Here is a 25,793-nt window from a genome sequence, read left to right as displayed (position 1 = left end):
AAAACTCCTTGACACAGTATGGTGAGGGAGATAAGATATAGGATTCACAGAAGCACCTTCTGGCTGACTCATAACCCCATGACTGTTTGTATCATGCCCTGTGGGGTGGGGTGGTGTTGGCAGAAGGTTTCATGTGATATTTGCAGAGAATAATTGTCCCTAGTTCAGAAAGGTGACAAGAAATGACAAGTTTGTTAAATTATCAAACTAAAAGTAGAAACCAATGACATGTCTTTTTATCTGCTTGTGCAAAATGTTTATAAGGCAGAACAATTATTAGGAGCCCAATAACCCTGAGAGTTTTGTATTCATTATTTTTTCAGTATTGCATGAGATAAGCTTATTAAGAGCATGTAATTTTAAAACTTTTATGTTCATAGAATTGGAATAACACTTGCAGGTAACCAAACCAAAATACACCTTCAAGGGCATTTTCTGTCATTTTGTTATTGAATTTATTTCATCATACAAGAAAAAGAAAATACCATATCACTTATTTTTTAAAATAATGATATTCTGGCAACATGCTTAAATGAAAGACAGTTCACCTAAACATAGTTTCCAGATAGGTTACACTCCCATGGGCAACAGCAGAAACATCTTAAAATAGAATGTTGCCACTGCCCCTTTGTAGCTGGTAGAGGTTAAGGGTCCAAACTTAGAAATTATGAAGAGAGGGTATTACATTTCAGACCTTCCGTCTGTTAGCTGTATGAATTTATTCATTTCCCTACGTCTCAGTTTCCTCACCAGTGAAATGGAAATAATACTTACCTTTGTTGAGATCTTGTAAGGATTAAAGAGACAGTCCACTGTGTTAAGTATATAGTGAGTTCTCAATAAATGATAACTAGACACCTGAATATATTTAAAATAGCACAAGCTGGTGCAGGTATAGAAGCGAGTAACCTAAAGGAGGGCTTCCTGGGTGGCTCAATGTTAAAGAACCCACTCGGTAATGTAGGAGATGTAGATTCAGTCTCTACGTCCGGCAGATCCCCTGGAGACGGAAATGGCAACCCACTCCAGTATTCTTGCCTGGAAAATCCCAGGGACAGAGGAGCCTGGCGGGCTACAGTTCATGGGGTTGCAAAGAGCTGGACACGACTGAGCGACTGAATATAAATATAGTGGAGGTAACCCCATTTCTTCAAGAGTTCCCTAGTAAGGCCTATTGACGAGAACAGTTTCCCATGGCCGTTAGTCCTTCCTGATTCTGAACTTGTGGACAAAGACAGTGACATTGCCGCAGAGAGATTTGTTTATAATCCCCCTGCTATGTGTATGCAAGGCCCACAAAAATAAAAACTGTATTTTTATCAACAAAAAAAGCTAATGAGGAAATATAAATGATCTCCTGTAGACAAAAGTTTCTTAAAAACGGAATTTTATATATACCAAAAATACCAATTTTATAAATACCAAAAATGCATGCCATTTTACAGATCATATCCATAGATTTTTGAAAAGAACATTGCCTTTGATTATTGTAATCCAAATCTCCACCACACACAGTGCATAAAGACAAAGGCCAGCTGCACTGTGAGCAAAGAACAGGGCATTTCCCTGAAACCATCACTGAGTCCAAAAGCAAAATATTCTTTCCTAACAGCCTCACTCTGGATGTTGACTAAGAGAAGGAGAAAGGTAAGCCCACTAGCATACCAGGCCTAGGCACAGGGACTAATTTTAACAAATCAGAACAGAACATGAAAATGTCAACTTAATCAAGCATTTAAATTTTATTAATCAAGCCTAATTTTTATGAGTGCAAATAATCACTGAAGCTGGACAAATTTGTTCTCGATTGCATCAGAAACATAATTTTAATATTTAATGGACTGATGAATTTAAATGGAGAATTATCTTTATGAAACATGCTCTTCATAATTTGCCATTAAATGAGAAATAAAAAAAATCAACATAAATCTTACATAAAGGTTATTTAACTAAATGTTGGTATTATAAATATTATAAATACATTATGCACTAATTTAGCAATCTCACAGTACACTACATAAAGCCGAAATGATAAGTGGACCAGGCAAGGTTTTCCTAGAATATAGAGCTTTTGTGTTATATTGTGGGAAGCTCATGATAAAACGGTTACGGAGGTTTTGTGTGAGGTTTCGCGAACATTCTTTTCATTCAGGCTTTTGTGCTACAGTTCACCACAGACATTCTTTCCAGTTCCAATGCAGGTCTAAACCCACATGGGCTGTCTTTTGTGAAGTGATTACTCTTTACAAAGAGATAAAAAATATTTTATTACTATTATTTGTAGAAAAGAGATACAAGGAAAACGCTGAAGTTTTCTGATGGATTTTTCTGACATTCAAAATATGCTCCATTTTAAAAGTTAGACTTTCTGACGTAATGTCCTCAGGCCTCAAAATATTCTAGGCACAAAGGGCGGAAAAAAACGGAAAAAGAAAAATCATATTAGCATCAGAATATTTTTCTCTTCAAATGTCCACCTTTTCTCCTCACCTCCTCTACTACTCCCAATTATAGTGCTTAAAATAGGCAGTAGCAGTGAATTTTTTGTTAATCAAACCTAACAGAGCAGTATGGTTCAAAAGTTTGCTCATATTAATCGCCAAGATAAATTTTTTGTTTTGTTTTCAAATTCTATTCTTTAAAGGAACCTAATCCTCCCAAAGTGTAGCATTCCCCTTATATCTGCTAAACTATACGCTTACCTGTAAAGAACTTCTTGCCTATTGCATCTCTAATGCTCCTGCATGTACCTGAAAAGATTGGACATCATAGCAGCTCCATCTTTCTGCTTTGCAGAAAATGTTTTAAATAGATTATGTGGTCTCTTTATTAGGTGTATTTAAAAATTCCTAAGGTTGTTTCTAAAATCTGAAAAATGTACAATTGTGCCTTTTTTGGTTACAAATCTGTGTTTCTGGAATGGAAATTTGGTTTTATAGAGAGAAGCTAAAGCACATAATTTTCTTTTTGATTTGCAATCCATCTATTATTAATAAACAAAAATGTTTTGCTTTGAAAATATTAAATTTTCATAAAATAGATTAGTAATAAGACTAGCTAGTTTTTCATTTCATTTGAAAAAAAACAGGTTAAACAATTCAGTTTTGTATTTTTTTTGGTATAATTTTTAACCTGAAAAATTTTGCTTCAGGAAAGCATTAATTTTTAAAAAGCACATTGCAGGTTAATAGTTGACCTATTTTTCCCTACTCAATCAAATTAATATGCAATATCCTAAAGATGCTGAGATTAGAATTTTCCCTGCAAGCAAAAATACATTACATTGTGAAGCCTTTAGATGGAGACATAGTTCAAATAAACACTAGAAATCTGTTCACAGTGCTTTGTGTAAGCATAAGAATGAACATTTAAGAATACCAAGAAGGAAATATGAAAAGAAATTCATTTAAGATGCTTATACTGATTATAGAATTTATACTGTATTTAGCATTTCTGAATGGAAGGGTTTTTCTGCATATTAAGCTGACACTTAAAAACTAAAAGATTACATACTCTTGGCCAGTAAAGTAAATTTACTGTCCTTGCACCCTACAGCAAAGCATATTATACTGCAAATAAGAATGCTGTTGTTGATGATGCAGAATACAGGCTGTATGTAATCAGTGGCATGCATCAAAAGTCATCTGATAGCCACATTAAAGCCACATTTCCTATTAAGAATCAGACTAAATTACAGCATGGCACTTCCCAGAATGAGCCAGGGAAATGCATTCTACAAGAAGAAATAATTGTATTTGAGTGTCTCTGTAAAAATCAGGAAGTCTTTTAGCAGTAAGTAATAATGCTTTTCTTTTTAGTCTGCCTTCTTTTGTATTGCAATATATTCAGCTTCACTGGCAAGCCTATCACACTAATTATTATTACATCTAGTGATTCAGTTATCTTGATGACTACTGTAGCTGAAATACTCCAAGGTCAAATCCTTAATAGCGTGAATCAAACTAAGCAGCCATCACACATGCAGTTGCTTTTGAGATAGGCTGGATGAAACAGTATATTCCAGACCTGTTTATGGGTTGTATTATTCCTTCAGATGTGGAGTAAATTATACGTACAGTTTAATTGCGCCATTCATTTTGCAAAAGTTCCTTGTCAGAAATCTTGAGAGGTACAGGTGTCTTGTGGTGAAAATGGGAGTGCAAACGCACCTGTAATGATCTTATTGACCAAGAATGTCTTCAGCCCAACCTCTGGTGCTTTTAAGTGATCTGAAATAATCTGAGCGGTTATATGCATCTTCTCAATTCATAGACTTTCAATAATTTCATGTGATATTTGCACATGTAATACATCCATTGGCACACAAATGCATGTTCTGCTTGGTTTATGTACCCGTGAAATGATGTAAATGAACTCTAGACCATGTTGAAGCAAACTGCCCTGCCCAAATTCCTCCGTATCTCTAGGGTGGAAATAAGCATTTAGTTTGTAATGTACCCAAATATAAGCATCTGTACACATTTGGATGTTCTATGACTATGAAATTAAATAGGAAATGTCTTTCTTTTGTGACAGTTTCTTTAATTTTTTAACATCGCAGTTGCACATCTGGACAGCAGTGATTTCTTCTTTAATTTAAATGTGTTGCTTTTTTATAGACCGTTTAGAGTAAGGCAATTTGAATTGTGCAACTCTTCATTCTGAACATAGCAAAACATCCATTTAATTCAAGGATTATTTCTGAGGGGAAAAGTAAACATACAAAAGAAACTGGTTTGTGTCAGCTTTGACATTCCAGGGTTTTTGACTCTGTGGTACTCAATACTTATCTTACAAAGGTAATATAACCAAGATTCGTTGTTGTTGTTTAAAGAGATATAAATCAGTGGCAGACTTTAGCCTAGACAAAATTATAGTACAACGTGTTTTAAGAATTATTGGTGGAAATTTTATCGCCTTCTTTTTAAAATCATTTTAGCTTTATACCATGCAACCTGAATTAATATTAAAAAGCAGTGCTTAGGATCCACTGTCTTGTGATGATTTTAATAATGAAGTTTACCTGAATCTACTTTCCCCCATCCTTCCACTGTTTCGTTATCTTTTTTTTTTCTTGCTGGTCCCCCCACACTTATATGTCTTTGTCTAGTGGAATAATTCTAAACATAGTTATCCCACCTTTATTCAGATTACCAGCATCATTTTTAACATCTTCAGCCAAATAAAATTTTATTTCCTTGCAAATTATAAAGCATTTAGTTGTGTCAAATTATCATTAAAAGTCATAATATTAATAGAGCATCTATACAGCTGTATAAAATATATAGGTTCCACAGATACTGTGTTGCTCCATTTTGAAAATGGCTTTTTTACAATAAACAGCCACATATTATGTGTTATATGTTAATGGCAAATGTTCAGCAAATATGGGCTATGAAAGAAGAAATATTATGCTTTTAAAAATAGTGTGATCTGCTTATCCTTTGGCTGTCAGGTAGCTAGAAGGCTGCATTTGGGCCTGTCTACATGTGTTTTTTAAAATGTCATCTTTATTAGTATTACGTTCAAGGAATAGTACCAAGAATCAGTTTCTTTCAAGACCTTCCTCCACTGTGTGGCATATAAGTCTGTGACGAGCGACATTACAGAAGGTCATGTCACTTTTAACTGCTTGCATTACATCTTTCTGATTTCCCTAGTGCCCTTCCTTTGTTTGATTAATACTACTTGCTTTCAAGCAAGGTATCAGAAAGTATAATTTGGAAAAAAGAATTCTAGAGCCAATCTGAGGTAGCCTCCCTCAAGAAAAGAGGAAAAAACCCCAACTTTGCAAAAATGTATCTTTTCTAACACATGCATTTTTTGTCACTCTTCTTTTTTTTTTTTTTCTCAAGGAAATCCTACAGATGTGTTGCTATTAAATTATTGCTGACAACTCTTTGGGCAACTGGACTTTGTATACATGAAAACAAAACTATGTAGTCCTTACTTGGTTTTATTTGCAGAGGAAAGAACTGGAATTTGAGACCAGAACTTCTTTATTTTATTTGTTTTCCTTAGTTAGGTGTTAAACTCCAGCCCTCTCTTTCTAAATAGTAGGTGTTACTTGAGTTCTCTGGGAAACTTTGCAGTTTTGTGCAATCATGAAATGCACTTCAGTGATATATACGGTTTGTTTTTAAAAGCTCAGTTTGCAGTTTCTGTATTCATTACATTTGGCGAAGGCTCTTGTCTTAGAGCACAGTCTAGCTTCTGAGATACTTGCCGTCAAAGTCATCCGTTTCGTTGGACTGTTAAAGCCTGAAAGTGAGTTGTGAAACCATTATCATTTTAATCGGGAATCTTTATCCACAGCTCTACCTGTGCCCCTTTATGCATTTCTTAGTGTCAGTGAAATATGAATCAGAATTATATGTGTCATTCAGAACCCTGAATGTTTTTGTCCAGGAAAATAAATGCATCATTTAATTTCCAAAAATTAATGTTAAAGTATTACTAACTGGATGTCTTTTCTATTTTTATTAGTCACACACATTTTTTAAGTACTTTGGTATAGGTATTGTGCTGAGCACTTTAAATATTAATACATTATCTCACTGGATACCTAATCAATGCCGTGGGGTAGGTACTATGATCATCTTCATTTTCCAAGGCACCTTAAGTAAGCATCATCTGAGCAAAATGTAATAGTGGTATACATTCTGAAGCCACTTAAAAGGCATCCCTAGGAACCATCTGTATTATACATCCTCACTTGTAGATGTTTATGTTGTAACATTAAAATATCACTGGAGGAGGGGAAAAGCTGTCACTTGGGGGCTGCAACGCAACACAACGGCCTCTCTTGAACACAGCACTTTGCTGCCAAATGTAAAAGCAAATGGTTGTGTTGGGTGGTTCTGGCTGCACATTTGTGGAGCAATTGTGCGTAGCCAATTACCCACTTGTGCAGGGTGGGAAGTGTTTGGGTTTTTCAAATGAAGGGTCTGATTCTGTAGACCTCTTTTGAGGTGTTCTTGAACATAAGTCTGCAGCTGACTTGTGAAATGTGTAAATTAAGTTCTTGGTTTGTTTCCTGGTTCAATAATATTTTTAATTTTGGAAAATTAACTTGAAGATATTGGAGAACTCCAAATCTTGAAATAATAGTTAAATATCCATGCTTTCTCTTGCCTGGCAAATCTTTGAATACACTTTGAATATTTGCTTTTATTAATCTGCATCATTGATTCGATGTCTTTGCAGGTGAGCTGGTTGAGTTCTATGAAATTAATGACAGGCCTTCTACCAGTTATTCAAAGATATGAAGCATAGATTATGTATTTCTCTGTTCAGTCTATCAACAAATATTTCTTGAACACTTATTACAAACTGCTAGGCCCAATCTGTGGAGAAGGCAATGGCACCCCATTCCAGTACTCTTGCCTGGAAAATCTTATGGATGGAGGAGCCTGGTGGGCTGCAGTCCCTGGGGTCGCGAAGAGTCGGACATGACTGAGCGACTTCCCTTTCACTTTTCACTTTCATGCATTGGAGAAGGAAATGGCAACCCACTCCAGTGTTCTTGCCTGGAGAATCCCAGGGACGGGGGAGCCTTGTGGGCTGCCGTCTATGGGGTCGCACAGAGTCGGACACGACTGAAGCGACTTAGCAGCAGCAGGCCCAATCTGACATCATTTTGCCTTGCTTGCATCTGTAGTGTGACATGATCATTACTGAAGAGGAGAGACATATAATACAGTCTTAACAATAACTATCTAAAATATTGTTTGATTTTTTTATGTACAAGAATAAAAGTATATTAATTTCATATTTCATATATGACCATGGGTAATTTTAGGGGAAAATTACTTAATCTGATATACATCAAATAATCATATTATATACCTCAATATATATAGTTTTTTAAAAAATAGGTAATGACCAACCTTTAAAAATTACTTAATATAAACCTAACATTTGAAACATCATTTTATTAGAGTTACAAAATTATAATCATTAAAAAGGTCATGTAAGGGTTAGATCAGTCCTTCTCTTGTTTTCCTTTTCATCCCCACCCTTTTTTTTTTTTAATAGTTTTGGTTTTTGAACTGGGCAGAGTTTAAGAGCTGGCTCTGCTATCCCACAACCTGAGTTTGAATTCTAGTTTAGCTACTTGGTGTTTGGTGGATTCTTTTGATGCAACATAATGTACTGAAATGCTGTGACTGCTTTTCCTGTATCAACCTCCCTCACAAAGGACCCAGTTTGGAATAGCCTGGGATACAGCACCTCAGTTACACATTGTCACTGTTGTTGCCTATGTGTGTACAATATTCATGCTTCAAATTTTCAGGAAATTAAAGGGAAACATGAAAGGCTATCTCATATCCCCCATTTAAATTCTATTGGATTATAAGCCTCTTGAGGGCTGAAATGAAGTATCTGTGTTATCCATCTTTGTATTTCCACAATCACTAGTACCATATGCCTTGGACAAGAGCATTTGTAATAAATGCTTATGGAGTGACTGAGTATAGTTAGAATGTCAAGAGTCCTTCATTCTTGCTGAGGTTGAATTGCTTTAGATGTTCCCAAAATAAGTGTAAACTCTTCCCCGATGCTGGAAACAGCACATTGTGTTACTCTGGTTCTTTTGAAACGCTGAGTGTCCAAATGAAAGGCCATTTAATAGAAAATATAAAGTATGATAGTAAATTAGGAACAATTTCTCAGTTTGCCAAATGCTTTTCATTATATTTTAGTTCATGAGAACTAGAAGTTTGTGTTTGGCTCTTCTTTTAAATCAGTGGATGCTTTTAAAATATTTGAGAAAAATTATTGGACTACCTGAGGGTCCTGATATGTTACTTCAGTCTATGTAACTCTCTGTTTAATATTCTTCATTATTGAAATTTTCATTCATAGCGTATTCCTGTGTCTATCATAAAGCCACGTGAAAGAAGAGTTAGCTACCTCTGTCTTCTAAAGTTATGAGCTTTGGAGAAAGGTTTAAGAATATTTGATGACCATGATTTTATCGAATTTATTCAGAGATAAAGATACTGGATAAAAACATAAAAGCACCACAAGAATTAAAAGTTATACTAAATGGCATAAATACAATCATAAGTTGGCACATAGCTGAACAGTAACTCCCTTCAAAGTTGTAAAATTTTTGGTTTCCATGAAGTGTGTGTATATAAAAACATAATAAAACACCTGAAATGAGGTGAAGTCTCATTTGTAATGCCTGCAGTTATATATTGATCCAGGCAAGGGGAAATTATTTAGCAAATCCAAAATGACTGTTTCATTCTGCTGAAGAAGATAAACCAGGAGCCATATGCATGTCTGTCCTTATGGGCGATATATACATATTATACACGCTTGGTTATTGAATGAATTTCTTATTTTCTTTCAATAGTAATGTCCATTCTCATAATCCACGTGCAAAATCACAGAGAATAAACATTAGGGTTTCAAGTAGTCCACAAAAGGAACAGGTAATTCAGAGATAGTCAAGAGTTGACATTTATACATCAGAATTCAAATTGGAGCCATGAAAGATATTGTTAGTTTTATGCCATAGATCACTAGCATGAGTCAATGAACTGACAATTTTTTATCTTAGGGTTTGGTGACAAGTAAATTAGAAATAGCAGAGCTGTAGTCTGCTTAGTTATCTAGCTCCAAATTTAAAGTGCCTAATTAATATAGACAGTGGAGTAGGTGGAAAAAAAAAAGAAAAGAAATCTCCTGATTTAAAGCATCCTTCAAATTAGGGTTGGTGTACCTTATGCATAGTTCCGATTCTTTAAGTCGTCACAGAACATTTCACACAAATAGGGTTCCCCTGACTGGGGACTCAGGTCCCTGGCGTTCATCAATTAAATGCATAGCATTTTCCTAATCCCTGCCTCTAGATCAAAGATTCCCTCTCAGTGCCTCTGTTTCAAATGTTAATAAAGTTTTCATTTCCAAAAGGTTCAAAATGACAGAACAAAATGGTCTCTCTTAAAAAGCAGGAAAACGACTTCTGTTTCTGTCTGCAGGTAGTGGAGGACATGTTGGAGGACGAGGAAGAAGATGATGACAAAGATGACAAGGTAATTATCTTTCCCAGCACTCGGGTACCTGGGGACGGGGAAATTTAGACATGACGCTGTTTTCACAGACAGTTAAAAAAGGAGTTGAAGTGTTTTGAGTCCAGAAAATTGGACAGTGCTGTTTATCATCCTAACAATGCCACTGCGTGTTGCAAAGAGGCAGAGAGGGCTATAAATCGTCTTCGCTTTTGTCCAGAGCTGGGTCAAATATTTTTCTGCCAGGAACAAAAAATAATAATAATAATAATAATTCAGCTTGTCTGGAACTTGATAGCTCTCACGAAGATAACGGCAGTGACAACTGTTTTTGAAGGGCAAAAATTTGTCCTATCTCGAGTATTACAAATCAGGCTATACTTTGGGGGAAGAGAAAAGTGAAAAAATAGCAGCCTGTGTGTGTTAAACATGGATATCGTCATCTGTAATTTTCCAAGAATTGCTCAGCAAATGAACACATGTGTACACAGGGCTCTGGAGGGCATTTAAATAATCCCAATGCTCACTGCTCCTGGTCTAGACTTGGAAACAGCCCTACGGTTCCTTGGTCTGAAAAGTCTGTGCAGAGAGGCTCGTGTGTCAATTGCTGGTTGGCTTGCGGATGGTGACCACAGTAAATAACAGCTGGTTTCTGGGACAGCTTGAATTGGTCGTCCCCTGGGGAGAGGGGACAAGTAGAGAGAGAAACCAGAATGACTTTGCCCTGCTGCAGCAGTGCCTGGAGTCAGGAGGACAGCTTTCTATGTCACGGAGACTACTGATGATGGTTTATAGCGTCATCTTTGGGCATTTTCTTCATCTAAAACCTAAAAAGTCTTAGGGTGAGATTGGGAGGAGGGGTGAGAATGAGCATTCGTTTTGACCACATTGTTTGGCGTAGAAAGCCTGATTTTTGACCTACACTGACTCTGACTTCTGTTCTAGTAAAGCACTGAAATTTTTTGAAGGAAGGAGAGAAACAGTGTATCTTAATTTATGCCCTTGACCTTTGATTCCACTAGAGATGTACACTTATATCCCAGTGTAAGAATGTGTGTGCTGGAAGCAAGCATTGGAAATGTCAAAAAAATATTCACAGTGATTAGTGAACTTCCTGAATGATCTTTTCCCTAATATTCAGTCAATGCTAGAAGGAAAATAGACACGCATACATAAGCACACACATGTACCTTCTTTCTCCAAGTCCATTCTTTCTCCCTTCTGCTATTTCAAACATTTTAAAATTGATAGCGCTTTTATGTAAAATGTTTCTTTTGGATATCATTTAGTCATTAGCAACATCCTCAAGCATTAACAAAAATCTCCTTTCTGCAAAAACACATATGTGCTTGTTTCTAATGTTGAATAACATGAGCATACACTCCTGGCAATAAATGATATGATTGATTGTTAAGGTCAGTTGTGGAGCTGTAGAGAGCTTGTATTTTAACTCAGCGCGCCAGCTCTGAATCATCATTCCTCTGCTGATAAACACTGAGCTGCCATCCATTTATGGCCATTTTTCCCTTGCTTGTTGCTGCTTTATTATTAAAGCCACCATAAAGATCCATCCTAGCAGCAAGTGTCTCCCAAGAAATGTTCATAAATGGAAACCCTTAGTGAAGTCTGGTACTTCAATGCCCCTGCTTGAAGTCAACCTATATTTTTTTAGCCGCTTTGTCAATATCCTATACACTAATCTCCCTTTGTGGTCATTTTTTTAATAGAGAAGATGTTTGTGGAAAACCAGTAGCGTACCTGGTTAACCAGCTTACCAAAACAGATATCAAGTAGAAGGTGTCATGGTGGAAGACAACTCAGATCTCAGGAGTGGCATCTGTTGTTATGCGGTGTTTGATTGTCTGGAATTGACACCTTGGTTCTAACACATTTTCAGATCTGGTTTGCTAAAGTTGACTGAAGTTTACTAACGTTTACTAAAGTGAGTGCTTAAATAACTCTATGAATTCACCTCTATTCTGCATAGGATGCCAAAAAACAGTGGTGTTTTCCATATGAAAGGATTGTGAGCTGATTTTCATAAATCCACCCCTTTATTTGAGTGATATATAAGAGGGTTTTGCTTTTATTCACTCATAACACAATTGATAATATAAAAACCATATCTGAACAAAAAGAAAATCTCAAATGTAATAATTTACAATAGACTTTTAGGGACTTGAATATTAGAGGGAAGAATCTTAGAGTGTATTCTGGAAATATAAAGTTTTTACTATGATAAATGAAAATATGAAAGGATACTTCAAGTTTCTATTTACCAGCTTCTATATCTTGGCTGATTCTCGCGGTGGTAAATGTTGTAAGTCTTGGCTATCAGAGTGTCTGAGCGGGAGAAGGGTAATTTCCTACTTTGAAAAAATTCATTGGTTTCTCTATTTAAAGTTTGTGTATAGAGTCACGCGTAATGGAGTTTCATGAGAAAACAAATGTGTTTTTTTGCCATACGAGCAGGTACTGACCTCTAACTCTCATTATTTCTCTGTTTTTTCATATGGTATAATAGTGGGGTCAGGTCAGTGGGTCCTCTTATAGGATAAAAGTAAAAAAGATTAATAAATGTGCCAAAGCCTCACTTTAATTGAACCTGAAGCATATGTTGCAAGTATGTAAAATATGTCCCAGATGTTTCACCGGGGCTAGTGTCTTGGCTTTCGTTGATTACCACAAGGCAGCTATTAGTCCTGTAACCTTTGGACTTGGGGGTAAATGGGGTATTACGTGGCACAGAATGAAAGCACCTGTTTTCCATTCAACAAAGACCCCTGGCAGGCTTCGCCTAAGCCCATCCATATGTTTTCACTTAGCAGATTGTTGGACGATTATGAAAAGTGTCTTTCTTTAGAGCCAGCATTGATATTAGTCACTCACAATGAAAGGACAAGTCACTGGCTACTTGACAAGGTCCGTGTGAGCAGAAACCAAAGTTGTTCACTTCTTTTGAGCTTGGAGTGTTTTCCCTCATCATAATTATATAGCTGGCATAGACACAGGTATAAGAGATTGAGGCAAAGATGATAATGGCCTAACATAATAGTTTCGTGATAGCTTTTCTTTAGTACTGCCTTTAGCACCTGGGAAGACTTTGGGTAAAATTGGTAAAGGCAAAAAGTTATGATTTACCTAGATTCCCAGATCCTGAGATTTTTCCACATTATGGACTTTGAGGTTTTTTGTGTGTGAGCTCTTCCTTTTTATTAAAGCAGCTAATCATTATTCAGATGAGGGTTTGTGATGCTCAGATTTATCCTTCATTCTAGAATCCATTGTCCACATTTGCTTAAATCTAAAATTACATGGCCTCTCTCTTAATCCAATTCCATGGTTTTCACAAAGGCAGAGAATATGGGTTTGCAATGGTGAGTCTCAGTTATGAACCACTGACTTGGTAATATTTCCACTTATATCTGCCTTGTGTGGTAGCACCAGGTTAAGCTATACTGGGGGGTGGAAATTTTCTTGAATTTAAAGTTAGAAAGACACCATATTGCATTCCTAGTTCCCTCTGTGGTAAGGCATTCTTTCAGCCATCAGCCACAAAGTCACAGTGTGATTTTCTTACCTGATACCAAATCCTGCCTTTGTGGTTAATAGAATATCTTAGCAAATAAGGCTTAGATAAATTACCTACATGGAACTATCAACAAACTATATAATCGGGCTTTTCACCATGTTATGCATAATAATACAGTGGTCAGTCTGCATAGTCCTGACATCTAATTAATGAAGACCAGCTTTCTGTTTTGTAGCTTTAAAAGTTTAGGCATGGTTTCTGTGGTGTCTCCTACCCTTGTAATGGGATCCACCTGCAGTATCAGGAAGCAGAAGATAGACTGCAGGTTTTCCTCAGGAAATGCACAGATCCAAATGCATGGCATTCTAAAAATGTTTATCGATAAAAGATATTTAAATGTTCAGACGTGTGTGCTTACATTGCTTCTCTTTTTTTCTTCAGCCACGATGTCAAGGTTACTGTGTTTCAAGATAACTAGATGTATGAAGGAAACATATCTGAGTTACTTCAAAACACAGATTGTTTGCTTTAATTCTCAAAATCTGTGTTTTCTGGCTTGATTCTGCAGCCCTACATGTATATAACATACCCAAGATGAGTACATCTCTGCATCTCAAATCAACCGTGAGGGGGAAGGGAAGAGATAACTCTGATAAGTGGTATGAGACAAGATTGTAATCGGACAAAACGGCATTTTCTAGTTATAGTCAGTGAAATAACTTCATGGTAGGAAAACAGATCAAAGTTTTGGAGAAAGGCAGGAAAACAGGAGACAAAAAAAATCCTATTTTATGTTTAACTGAAATACCATTGTATTAGCTTATTGGTATTATTAGTATTTTATGTGTATGTATTGTTAATTTTATTTACTATTTTTAAAATTTATTAGTAGTATGTTATTAGTGGTATTATTAGTATTGTTAGTATTATTGCTTCATAACAAATTATCACAAACTTAGAGGCTTTTTAAACATTTTAAAATATTTATTTACTAAGGCTAGCAATAGTCCATTGTAAAATATTAAAATAAGATTTCTGGGTTTTTTAATATTTTAATGGGAAATAGATGGGGAAACAGTAGAAACAGTGTCAGACTTTATTTTGGGGGGCTCCAAAATCACTGCAGATGGTGGCTGTAGCCATGAAATTAAAAGACGCTTACTCCTTGGAAGACAAGTTATGACCAACCTAGATAGTATATTCAAGAGCAGAGACATTACTTTGCCGACTAAGGTCCACCTAGTCAAGGCTATGGTTTTTCCTGTGGTCATGTATGGATGTGAGAGTTGGACTGTGAAGAAGGCTGAGCACCGAAGAATTGATGCGTTTGAACTGTGGTGTTGGAGAAGACTCTTGAGGGTCCCTTGGACTGCAAGGAGATCCAACCAGTCCATTCTAAAGGAGATCAGCCCTGGATTTCTTTGGAAGGAATGATGCTAAAGCTGAAGCTCCAGTGCTTTGGCCACCTCATGCGAAGACTTGACTCATTGGAAAAGACTCTGATGCTGGGAGAGATCGGGAGCAGGAGGAGAAGGGGATGACCCAGGATGAGATGGCTGGATGGCATCACGGACTCAATGGACTTGAGTCTGAGTGAACTCCGGGAGATGGTGATGGACAGGGAGGCCTGGCGTGCTGCGATTCATGGGGTTGCAAAGAGTCGGACATGACTGAGCGACTGAACTGAACTGAACTGAATTTTATTGGAGTATCAGTTCAGTTCAGTCGCTCAGTTGTGTCTTTGCGACCCCATGAACTGCAGCACGCCAGGCCTCCCTGTCCATCACCAACTCCTAGAGTTTACCCAAACCCATGTCCATCGAGTCAATGATACCATCCAACCATCTCATCCTCTGTCGTCCCCTTCTCCTCCTGCCCCTAATCCCTCCCAGCATCAGAGTCTTTTCCAATGAGTCAACTCTTCGCATGAGGGGGCCAAAGTATAGGAGCTTCAGCCTCAACATCAGTCCATCCAATGAACACCCAGGACTGATCTCCTTTAGGATGGACTGGTTGGATCTCCTTGCAGTCCAAGGGACTCTCAAGAGTCTTCTCCAACACCACAGTTCAAAAGCATCAATTCTTTGGCACTCAGCTTTCTTTCTAGACCAACTCTCACATCCATACATGACCACTGGAAAAACCATAGCCTTGACTAGATGGACCTTTGTTGGCAAAGTAATGTCTCTGCTTTTTAATATGCTATCTAGGTTGGTCATAACTTTCCTTCCAGGGAGTAAGCGTCTTTTAATTTCATGGCTGCAGTCACCATCTGCAGTGACTTTGGAGCCCAGAATATTGAAGTCAGCCACTGTTTCCACTGTTTCCCCATCTATTTGCCATGAAGTAATGGTACCAGATGCCATGATCTTCGTTTTCTGAATGTTGAGCTTTAAGCCAATTTTTTTAGTCTCCTCTTTCACTTTCATCAAGAGGCTTTTTAGTTCCTTTTCACTCTCTGCCATAAGGGTGGTGTCATCTGCATATCTGAGGTTATTGATATTTCTCCCGGCAATCCTGATTCCAGCTTGTGCTTCCTCCAGCCCAGCGTTTCTCATGATGTACTCTGCATATAAGTTAAATAAGCAGGGTGACAATATATAGCCTTGTATTGGAGTATAGTTAATTTATAAGTGTTAGTTTCAGGTGTAGAGCAGAATGGTTCAGTTATACATAAACATATATTCATTCCTTTGTAGATTCTTTTCTCATATAGATTATCACAGAATATTGAGTATAGTTCCCTGTGCTATAAGTAGATCCTTGTGAGTTTGTTCAGTTCAGTTGCTCAGTTGTGTCCAATTCTTTGCGACCCCATGGACTGTGGCACACCAGGACTCCCTGTCCATCACCAACTCCCAGAACTTGTTAAAACCCATGTCCATTGAGTCGGTGATGCTATCCAACCATCTCATCCTCTGTCATCCCCTTCTCATCCTGCCAGCAATCCCTCCCAGCACCAGAGTCTTTTCCAATGAGTCAGTTTGCATCAGGTGACCAAAGTATTTGAGTTTCAGCTTCAGCATCAGTCCTTCCAATGAATATTCAGGACTGATTTCCTTTAGGATTGACTGGTTGGATCTCCTTGCAGTCCAAGGGACTCAAGAGTCTTCTTCAACACCACAGTTCAAAAGCATCAATTATTCAGTGCTCAGCTTTCTTTATGGTCCAACTCATCACATCACATGTGTATGAGGTAGATAACATGTGAGTTATCTACTTTATACACAGATTGTGTGTGTGTGTGTGTGTGTATTCATCCCAAGCTCCTGATTTATCCCTGTCCTCCTTGTTTCCCCTTTGGCAAGTTTGTTTTGGGTATCTGTAAGTCTGTTTCTGTTTTATAAATATGTTCATTTGTATCTTCTTAAATTAGATTCCACATATGAGTGCTTTCATATGATACTTGTTTTTGATTTCCTTCACTTAGTATGACAATCTCCAGGTCCATCCATGTTGCTGCAAATGGCAGATTTCATGTTTTTAATGGATGAGCAATATTACATGATATACATGGACACATCTCCCTTATCCACTCCTCTGTCAATGGACGCTTAGGTTGCTTCCATGTCTTGGCTGTTGTAAATAGTACTGCAATGAACATCCTTTCAGATTATGGTTTTCTCTGGATGTATGCCCAGGAGTAAGCCTGCTGGATCATATAATAGTTCTGTTTTAAGTTTTTTTAAGAAACTTCCATGCTGTTGTCCATAGCAGTTGTGCCAATTTGCATTCCCACCAGCAGTGTAGGAGGGTTCCCTTTTCTCCACACGCTCTCCAGCATTTACTGTTTTTAGACTTTTTGATGATGACCATTCTAACCAGAGTGAGGGAATACTTCACTGTGGTTTTGATCTGCATTTCTCTGGTGCTTAGTGATGCTGAGTGTCTTTTCGTGTGCTTTTTGGCCATCTGTATGTCTTCTTTGGAGGAGTGTCTATTTAGATCTTCTGCCTATTTGTTTTATTGAACTGTTTGGTTTTTTGACATAGAGCTACATGAGCTGTTTCTATATTTTGGAGATTAATCCATTGTCAGTTGCTTCGTTTGCAAATATTTTCTCCCATTTTGGGTGTTGTCTTTTCATTTTGTTAATGGTTTCCTTTGCTGTGCAGAAGCTTTTAGATTTAATTAGGTCTTACTTGTTTATTTTGTTTTTATTTTCATTATTCTAGGAAGTGGCTCAAAAATGATATTGTTGCAATTTATGTCAAAGAGTTTTCTGCCTGTATTTCCTTCTAATAGTTTTATAGTGTCTGGCCTTACATTTAGGTCTTTGACCTATTTCGAATGTAGTTTTGTGTATGGTGTCAGAGACTATTCTCATTCCATTCTTTTGCAGTAGCTGTCCAGTTTCCCCAGCACTTATTGAAGAGATTATCTATTCTCTATTGTATGTTCTTGCCTCTATTGTTGTAGGTTAATTGACCATAGGTGTCAATTATTTCTGGCTACAACCATTTATTAGCTCTCAGTTCAGTAGATCAGAAGTCCAGGTATGGCTCAACTGGGTTCTCTGCCTAGTCTCACATTCAAAGTTTCAGTCAAGCTGAATTCTTGCTTAGAGGCTCTGCAGAAAAATCCACTTTCAAGCTCATTTAATTTGTTGGTAGAATTCAGTTCTTGGCAGTGAGGGGACTGAAGCCTTGCTTTCTTGCTGGCTCTCTGCACCTAGTGTCTACTTGCCGTGGCCCCACCCATCTTGGTATCCGTCAGTGGAGAATCTCCCTATGTCAAGTCTCCTTCATACTTCAAGTACGTTTCTTCAAGAGCCCTGTTGCTTTAAGGGGTCGCCTGATAACGTCAGGCCCACCAAAGATACTCTCCCTTTTAAAAGTCAACTGTAACATAACCTAATCATGACAATGACTATCCCATCGTATTCCCAAATCCCTCTCACAAACAAAGGCAGGGGATTATAGAGGACATATACATCAGGAGGTAGGAATCTTGACAGCCATCTTAGAATTCTGCCTAATACAACCATCTAGTCCCACCCATGCTCTAAAGCAAAAAGGGAGCAGTTTCTGCATTCCTTGCTTGGCTACAACCTGATATAACTACCTTGCAGCAAACAAATTAGGAAATCCTGCCTGCCTGGACATAGCCTTTCAAAGATGATAGGAAACATCTTAGACCAGAGTATAAACTGAGGTCTATTTTACAGTCATAATACAATATGTTCAGGTTCAATCCTTGGGTCAGGAAGATCCCCTGAAGGAGGAAATGGCAACCCACTCCAGTATTCTTGCCTGGAGAATTCCATGGACAGAGGAGCCTGGTGGGCTATGGTCCATGGAGTCGCAAAGAGTCGGGCTTGACTGAGTGCACACATGCACGTGTGTGCATGCAAACACACACTCTCGCACACACAGTATGCTCCAGTTGCTTATTATCTGATTCACCTCTGCTATGAGGGATGGTTAAGAATGCAGAGAGCCCAATGAACTCTTTACCCTTGTTGCTTCCTCCTGGGGAGAAGAGCAAATAAGAATAAAATCAGCAATAAGTGAGAAAGGACCCATTCTTCCTTTTGGTGCCTGGACCCACTGAGCAGATAGACACGTGATCTCGAGTCAGTAGGCTCTCCTTCCAACTAGAATCATAGCAAGATTGAAACTGGAGGATACCCAAGACAGGTGAAAGAAGGCTGCCTTGCTGCCCTGGGCCTCCATCTCCTGGAAGGTTGGAGGCTTTCTGGCTATGCACGTGTGGTTCACCAACACCCCCCACCCCGTGGGCCTTCTCAGGGGCTGCCTCTTTGCCTAGCCCTTGGGTCAGAGTCCGTCCAGCACATCCGGCTGGCCCCTGGAGCCAGGCTCCATGCCAAGGTGACCCTGGCCAGGGCATCAGGGGAGGTGTTCATGATGACTGAGCTTTGTTTGATAGAGGGCATGGACCAGAGTCCTTAGCAGGAGTCTGGGATTAGGCCCCTCTAGCACCAGGGGCACCCAGGTGTTTCTCATCCCAGGACTCCCTTGCAGGCCGCTGGAACCCCTGCAGTTTCATGAGAGCTCCCTTCCTTTGAGCCCCAGACACTCAGCACATCCCAGTGCACCCCCTCCCTGCCTCTCCTAGTTTTAAAGAGGAATCTATGCTTCTAATACAAACTTAAGTGAATCGCCAAAGGTGATGCAGACAGTCAGTGGTAGAGCCAAGGCTAAACACTCAGGTTTCCAATATCACATCTTTACTCTTCCTTAATGTTTTCCAGGGGGGGAAAAAAATCAGAGTATAGATGCAAATGATCTCAGGGATGGTCTGTAGTAGCACAATCAGGAAACACACCATCCCGGCTAGCAAGGGGCTATTTACACCTCTGTCTCCTTTTCTTCTCACTCTTCTCTTTCACTTTCAGCTCTTTTCCATCATACCAGCTGAGGGGCTGTGTGGTAGGCAGAATAATAGCCCCCTAAGAGGTCCCTGCTAATTCCTAGAACCTGAGAATATGTTACACTACATTGTAAAGAGGCATTAAGTGGCAGATGGAATGAAGGTTGCTAATCAGCTCACTTTGCAATAGGGAGCTAATCCTGGATTATCTGAGTGGGCCCAACATAACAAGTGTCCTGAAAAGTGGCAGAGACCCTCAGGGTAGGTAGCAGCTGGCAGCCACTGTGCAACTATGGCCAGAACCAATGCTCAGAACCTTCCCAGCGAGAAGGAAGAGCTGCTGAATCATCCGGACCACCTGAAGCGGGAGCTCTCCCAGCTGTACATCGCCAAAGTGACAGGCGACACGTGGTCCAAGCTCTCCAAGATCTGCACTGTCCACGAGTTCACTGCCCTTATTCTCACCGTCATTAACCAGACTCAGGAAGAAAACCTCAGGAAGTTCCATAAGCCCCAGGATCTGCTGCCCAAGAAAGTACGTGCCCTGAACCCCAGGCTCACAAGGACAGGAAGTTCAAAGACCATGGAGAAGCAGCAGCCACAGAAGACACGCCGCCGTGGAGACACACAGGCAAGCCAGGAGCACCGGCTTGAATCAAGCATACACCAAGCGGGAGTGCAGTGGGGTGGGCGGGGCAGGGAGGTAAGCAGCTATACTGGTTTTTAAGGTGGAGGAAGGGGCCATAACCCAAGGAATGTGGGCAGCGTTTAGAAACTAGAAAGGCCCCTAGACACTCCAGAAAGAAATGTGGCCTTGCCCACATCCTGATTTCAGCCCAGTGAGACCCATTTTCAACATCTGAACTGCAGAATTGTAAGGTAATAAGCTTACATTGTTTAAGCCACTAGGTTTAAGATAATTTGTTACAGCAGCAATAGGAACTAACACTTTAAACTTCATTTTCTATACTTCTCAAAAAGCCCTAAATCTGAGCTCCTAATTTTTCCTTATTATCTTAGTCCTACTGTGCTATATAAATATGGCTATATGATTTTTCATTTAATGTGGAAACTAAAAGCAGAATCTAACAAAACAAATGTTTTTATTCAGATTGCCTTAATTTTTATTTCAGAAAGCTTGTCCAAATCGAGAGTGAGTTAGAACCCATCTCTAGTGCAGTGGGTTACTTTCCTATTTAGGAAAGTATTATTATTATTCTTCATTGGTGAGTGGGGCACCAAACCATGGTTAACTTCATTTTTCAACAAAGGAAATCCACTTCCTCACAACATTCATTCTATTTCTTAAAATGTTTCATTCCACAAAGCATGGGGACACAGGATACTAGCTTTATTTAGGTCACAGACCCTTTCAGAATCTGAAGACAGCTGTGGATTTTCTCCCCAGAAGAAAACACATAAACACATATGTAAATAACTTTTTGTGCCATTTTTTTTTGCAACAGAAACAGAATTATTTTCCAGAGACTATAAAGTATCTTTCTAAAGTCTTATCTCTGTTGCTCTCACCACATTTCTCTTGACATTAATGCCTATTTTCCTCAAACACCTGAGATATATGCAAATTTTTCAAGTAAAAATAAAGTTTAATTCAGCTCAAAAGTAAGATTCTACTAGAATGCTGATGTTTGGCTTTGATATTGAAATTATGGAGTGGTTTTTTTGACACAGCAATAGGCTTGTTATTTTTGACATCTGTTTGACTATGACTTTTCAGTTTCATGGCAATAAGTTCTTGAAATACTCACTTGGCAGAACAAAACAGTAACAAATAAAATGGGAGCTGCTGTGGCTTTATTAGATGAGGGTTAGACATAGTGAGATTCCTAGAGTTCTCCAAAATTCTTGTTGAGTTCATGCTTTGAAAAGTCTGCATCGTTAATGCTTTGTCATTTTTTTTTAAAGGATCAAATATTCATGGTTGCATGTTAAGGTCATCCGAGGCAGGATTAGCTTTGAAAGGGTTATCTAAGGACTCCAGCTGCCTATCGGTTCCTACCTGTAAACAAATTGGAAAGCTTTGTTACGCATTCCAGCTTGCGGAAGCCCTTCTCCAGCCTTGAACTCCTTAGGTAGCTGTCTGCCTTCCACGGTGCAGTGTTCAAGAATCCACTTGCCAATGCAGGAGACGCAAGAGACACAGGTTCGATCCCTGGGTTGGAAAGATCCTCAGGAGAAGGAAATGGGAACCCACTCAAGTATTCTTGCCTAGGAAATCCCATGGTCAGAGGAGCCTGGCAGGGCTACAGTCTGTGGGGTTGCAGAGTCAGACTCAATTGAGCGACCTAGCAAGTAGACACACACATATTGCCTCCCACGTGCTCTTCCAGAGTGGCAGGTGAGCTGACAAAAATTTAAATGAAAAGATTGACCTAGGCAAGAATATCCATCAAGTATGACAGAGGATGAGATAGTTAGATGGCATCACTGACTCAATGGAAATTTGGAGTTTGTCCATTGGACTCAGTGGAGTTTGAGTAAACTGGGAGTTGGTGATGGACAGGGAAGTCTGGCGTGCTGCAGTCCACGGGGTCACAAAGAGTCAGACACGACTGAGCAACTGAACTGAACCAAAAGTGAACTGCCTGGACTCTTTCCTGTTGCGTTACTCTAGTAGTTGGATTTCTTTGGCCTCAAAAAAAAAAAAAGTGGAACTTGCATTTGAAGGTCAGCCAAACATTTGAAGACAGGTCCTCTGGAAAGCTAGTTAACTTCTGTTTTGCAGCCCTGAATTGACTCTTCTACTCTCATTTCTTGACAAGACTTCTTGAAATAGCAGTGTGTCAGCCCTGGCTTTCAGGAGGTTGATAATGTTCATAGAAATAGACACAGTTTTTTCATGATCACTGGCAGAGTCGTTGACATGGGCTGACACCACTGCATGTTGAGATGAGGAGCGTGTTTCTTCACCAAAGCAGCAGAACCAGATGTGTTGCCAAGCATCACAGATGCTCCATCTGAGCGCAGGGTGCCAAGATCTCTATTCCGCCTGAAAGTTTGTTTGGCAAAGAAATCCTTCACCATATTAAAGACACAGGTTCTATAAGGAGTTCACAATGTAGGAATTCTTCCTTGATTGTGATAACTTGCCAACAGAAGTTGGCTATGGAAATAGAGGTATATATTGTCATTAAGTTATTAATATATGCAAAAGAGGAAATATTAAAGAGAGGTCAGAAAATCTGCTGTGGCAACAGCATTTGATGAGAACACAACCTCAGGAAACATGTTGCTTAACCAAAATATTTCAGTGGCCAGGGAGTGGGTTATTTTTCTTGGTCTTATGATGAACTCAAAAAAATGTTTGAACGCGAGTCTTTTTGTCTTGGGGGATATCCAAAGCCAGGTAAAGTTCCAGTTTGTAAAAATCAAGATCTTTTCATATAAAGAGAAAGATCCACAATGTCGTATAGATTTTTAGAGCAGGCAGCTTTAGGTACTTCTTCAGTTTTGTTGGTTCAGTGATTCCGTGGGCCGGAGTCTTGTCACGCAAGAAATACTGCCCCTTTTGTGTTACCCTGCACTCCATAATTAATATAAAATTAATAGATATAAAAGTTACGTGGTACTTTTTTTTCTTTGCAATTTTCCAGCTGTAGCCAAACTCAAAGTAAACAAAGGTATATGCCTATGGCTATAATCACGTTAGCAGGGTGAGTCTTCTTAGATTCCTGTCAATGGGAAACTGTTCTAGAGGCCTTAACACGGTAGTGACGATGCCAGCTGTCTCTTTACCTCCTATAGCATCGATGGCAAAATGCCTTCTGTGCTGCCCTTTCCTGCCGACTGATCTTAGGCTGGGCCATGGACCTCTCTTTGGCTGACCCATGCCACTTCCCAACAAGAAGGCTCAAGAGCTGTCCTTTGGCTCTGCCCTCTCTCTATCCTTCTGAAATGCAACTGGAACTTTCCATGTAGAAGGACTTCCTTCAGCCTGAATTCTGGAGTAAAGATGACATGGTGTGTGTGTATTAGTTGCTCAGTCATGTCTGACTCTTTGAGACCCCATGGGCTGTGGCCCACAGGGCTCCTCTGTCCATGGGATTCTCCAGGCAAGAATACTAGATTGGGTTGCCATGCCCTCCTCCAGGGGATCTTCCTGACCCAGGGATCAAACCTGGGTCTCTGGCCTTACAGGCAGATTCTTTACCCTCTGAGTCATCACGGAAGACCCTTCAGCCTGAATTCTGGAGTAAGGATGACATGGAGCCAGCCCATATGATCATGAATTTTGAGCAAATAATAAGCCTTTGTTTTTATAGGTATCTGTGATTTTGAGGTCCTTTTTTCAGTGCAAATACATGATTTAGTCTAGGCTGATAGGTACAGCATTCCATGCCATATCCTTTATGTGAATCAGTGTCCTCATATTATCTAGAAAGCTAAGTCTTAGAAAGGAAGTATTAAAATGTTATTTTCTTCCCAAATCCAGAAACCTAGCCCCACCCTTTGAAGCCCAGTCTCAGATATAGGATGAACTAATTTGCTCTTGTGTCTCTCATATTGAAAACTGATACTTTTTTATTTACCATAAACATATATTGAAGGACAAGCCACTAGGTAGACAAAGATAAATATGACACAGTTCAGGCCTTTCAGGAGTCATTGTCTGATGGGACCCTTGGTGATGTAAGCTAATAGCTGTAATACAGTGAGAAAAATGTCATAGCAAAGTTGTGAACAGAATCTGGGTGGGCAAAACAGGAGGATGACCATATTCATAGGACTGTCGGCAAATGTTGCACAGAAGAAGTGGCATTGGGTTTGGGTCTTGAAGGATACACGAGGATGTGTGGTGTGAAAGTCAAGTAATGTATGAAGCCACAGGAGCAAAGTGGAGGAAAGTGTCCTGGTCAGGGAAATTTAGGGTTGCGAAGGCTTGTGTTATTCAGTTTTGAATTGTGTCCGACTCTTTGCAACCCCCTGGACTGCAGCACTCCAGGCTTCCCTGTCCTTCCCTGACTACCAGAGTTTTCTCAAACTCATGTCCATTGAGTCGGTGATGCCATCCAACCATCTCATCCCCTGTCGCCCCCTTCTCCTCCCACTCTCAATCTTTCCCAGTATCAGGGTATTTTCCAATGTGTCAGCTCTTTGCATCAGGTGACCAAAGTATTGGAGCTTCAGCATCAGTCCTTCCGATGAATTTTCAGGGTTAATTTTCTTTAGGATTGACTGGGTTGATCTCTTTGCAGTCCAAGGAACTTTCAAGAGTCTTCTTCAACACCACTGTTCGAAAGCATCAGTTCTTTAGTGCTCAGCCTTCTTTATGGTCCAACTCTCACATCCATACATGACTACTGGAAAAACCAGAGCTTTGACTATACGGAATTTTGTTGGCCAAGTGATGTCTCTGCTTTTTTATATGCTGTCTAGATTTGTCATGGATTTCCTTCCAAGGAGCAAGAGTCTTTTAATTTCATGACTGCAGTCACCATCTACAGTGATTTTGGAACCCAAGAAAATAAAATCTGTCACTCTTTCCACTTTTTCCCTTTCTACTTGCCATGAAGTGATGAGACTGGATGCCACGATCTTAGTTTTATGATGTTGTTTTATGCCAACTTTTTCACTCTCTGTTTTTTGCCATCGTCTAAGGAATTTGAAGTCTATTCTCCAAGCAATGAAGAATCAAAGGCAGTTCTAAAATAAGAAACTGTCGTCTTGAAATTTGTGCTTTATGAAGGAAACTTTGGCAACAGGGAAGAGGATGGCATAAGAAGGAGATGAACCTTGAAGGGAGGTGGGCTGGAAGGTTCCACAGTAGCCCCAGTAAAATAATGGCAATCTTGTACCTACATGGTAATAGTGACAATAGAAAGAAATTTGAGAGACATATTTATCTATCTCTGTAATATGATTATTGAAAAAATTTATGTGGC

The 25,793-nt window shown here is 39.1% G+C and overlaps 2 protein-coding genes across 28 annotated transcripts in view; both read left to right on the top strand.

Moving 5' to 3' along the window:
• Nucleotides 1-25,793, top strand: part of MCTP1 (multiple C2 and transmembrane domain containing 1) — a 395,240-nt gene that overhangs the window by 305,702 nt on the left and 63,745 nt on the right. For 22 of the 27 annotated variants that reach the window (XM_069590168.1, XM_069590162.1, XM_069590153.1 and 19 more), the window contains one exon: nt 9,996-10,049. In XM_069590168.1, coding sequence (XP_069446269.1) covers nt 9,996-10,049 — 54 coding nt within the window. Of the gene's footprint in view, nt 1-9,995; nt 10,050-11,752; nt 13,961-25,793 lie in introns of those variants that run through there. The other 5 variants (XM_069590176.1, XM_069590175.1, XM_069590173.1 and 2 more) reach the window with 1 other exon arrangement.
• Nucleotides 20,121-23,058, top strand: LOC138440523 (large ribosomal subunit protein uL29-like). The gene has a single exon (XM_069590177.1). The coding sequence runs from the start codon at nt 20,183-20,185 to the stop codon at nt 20,615-20,617; it is 435 nt and encodes a 144-aa protein (XP_069446278.1). The 5' UTR covers nt 20,121-20,182; the 3' UTR covers nt 20,618-23,058.

The sequence above is a fragment of the Ovis canadensis genome, chromosome 5, assembly GCF_042477335.2.
Source record: "Ovis canadensis isolate MfBH-ARS-UI-01 breed Bighorn chromosome 5, ARS-UI_OviCan_v2, whole genome shotgun sequence".
In the NCBI taxonomy this organism is placed as follows: domain Eukaryota; kingdom Metazoa; phylum Chordata; class Mammalia; order Artiodactyla; family Bovidae; genus Ovis; species Ovis canadensis.
This window is presented reverse-complemented; position numbering and strand designations above follow the sequence as displayed.

Excerpts from the sequence above, each read along its gene's own strand:
- LOC138440523 (XM_069590177.1), top strand. The coding sequence starts at position 20,183 with ATGGCCAGAACCAATGCTCAGAACCTTCCCAGCGAGAAGGAAGAGCTG.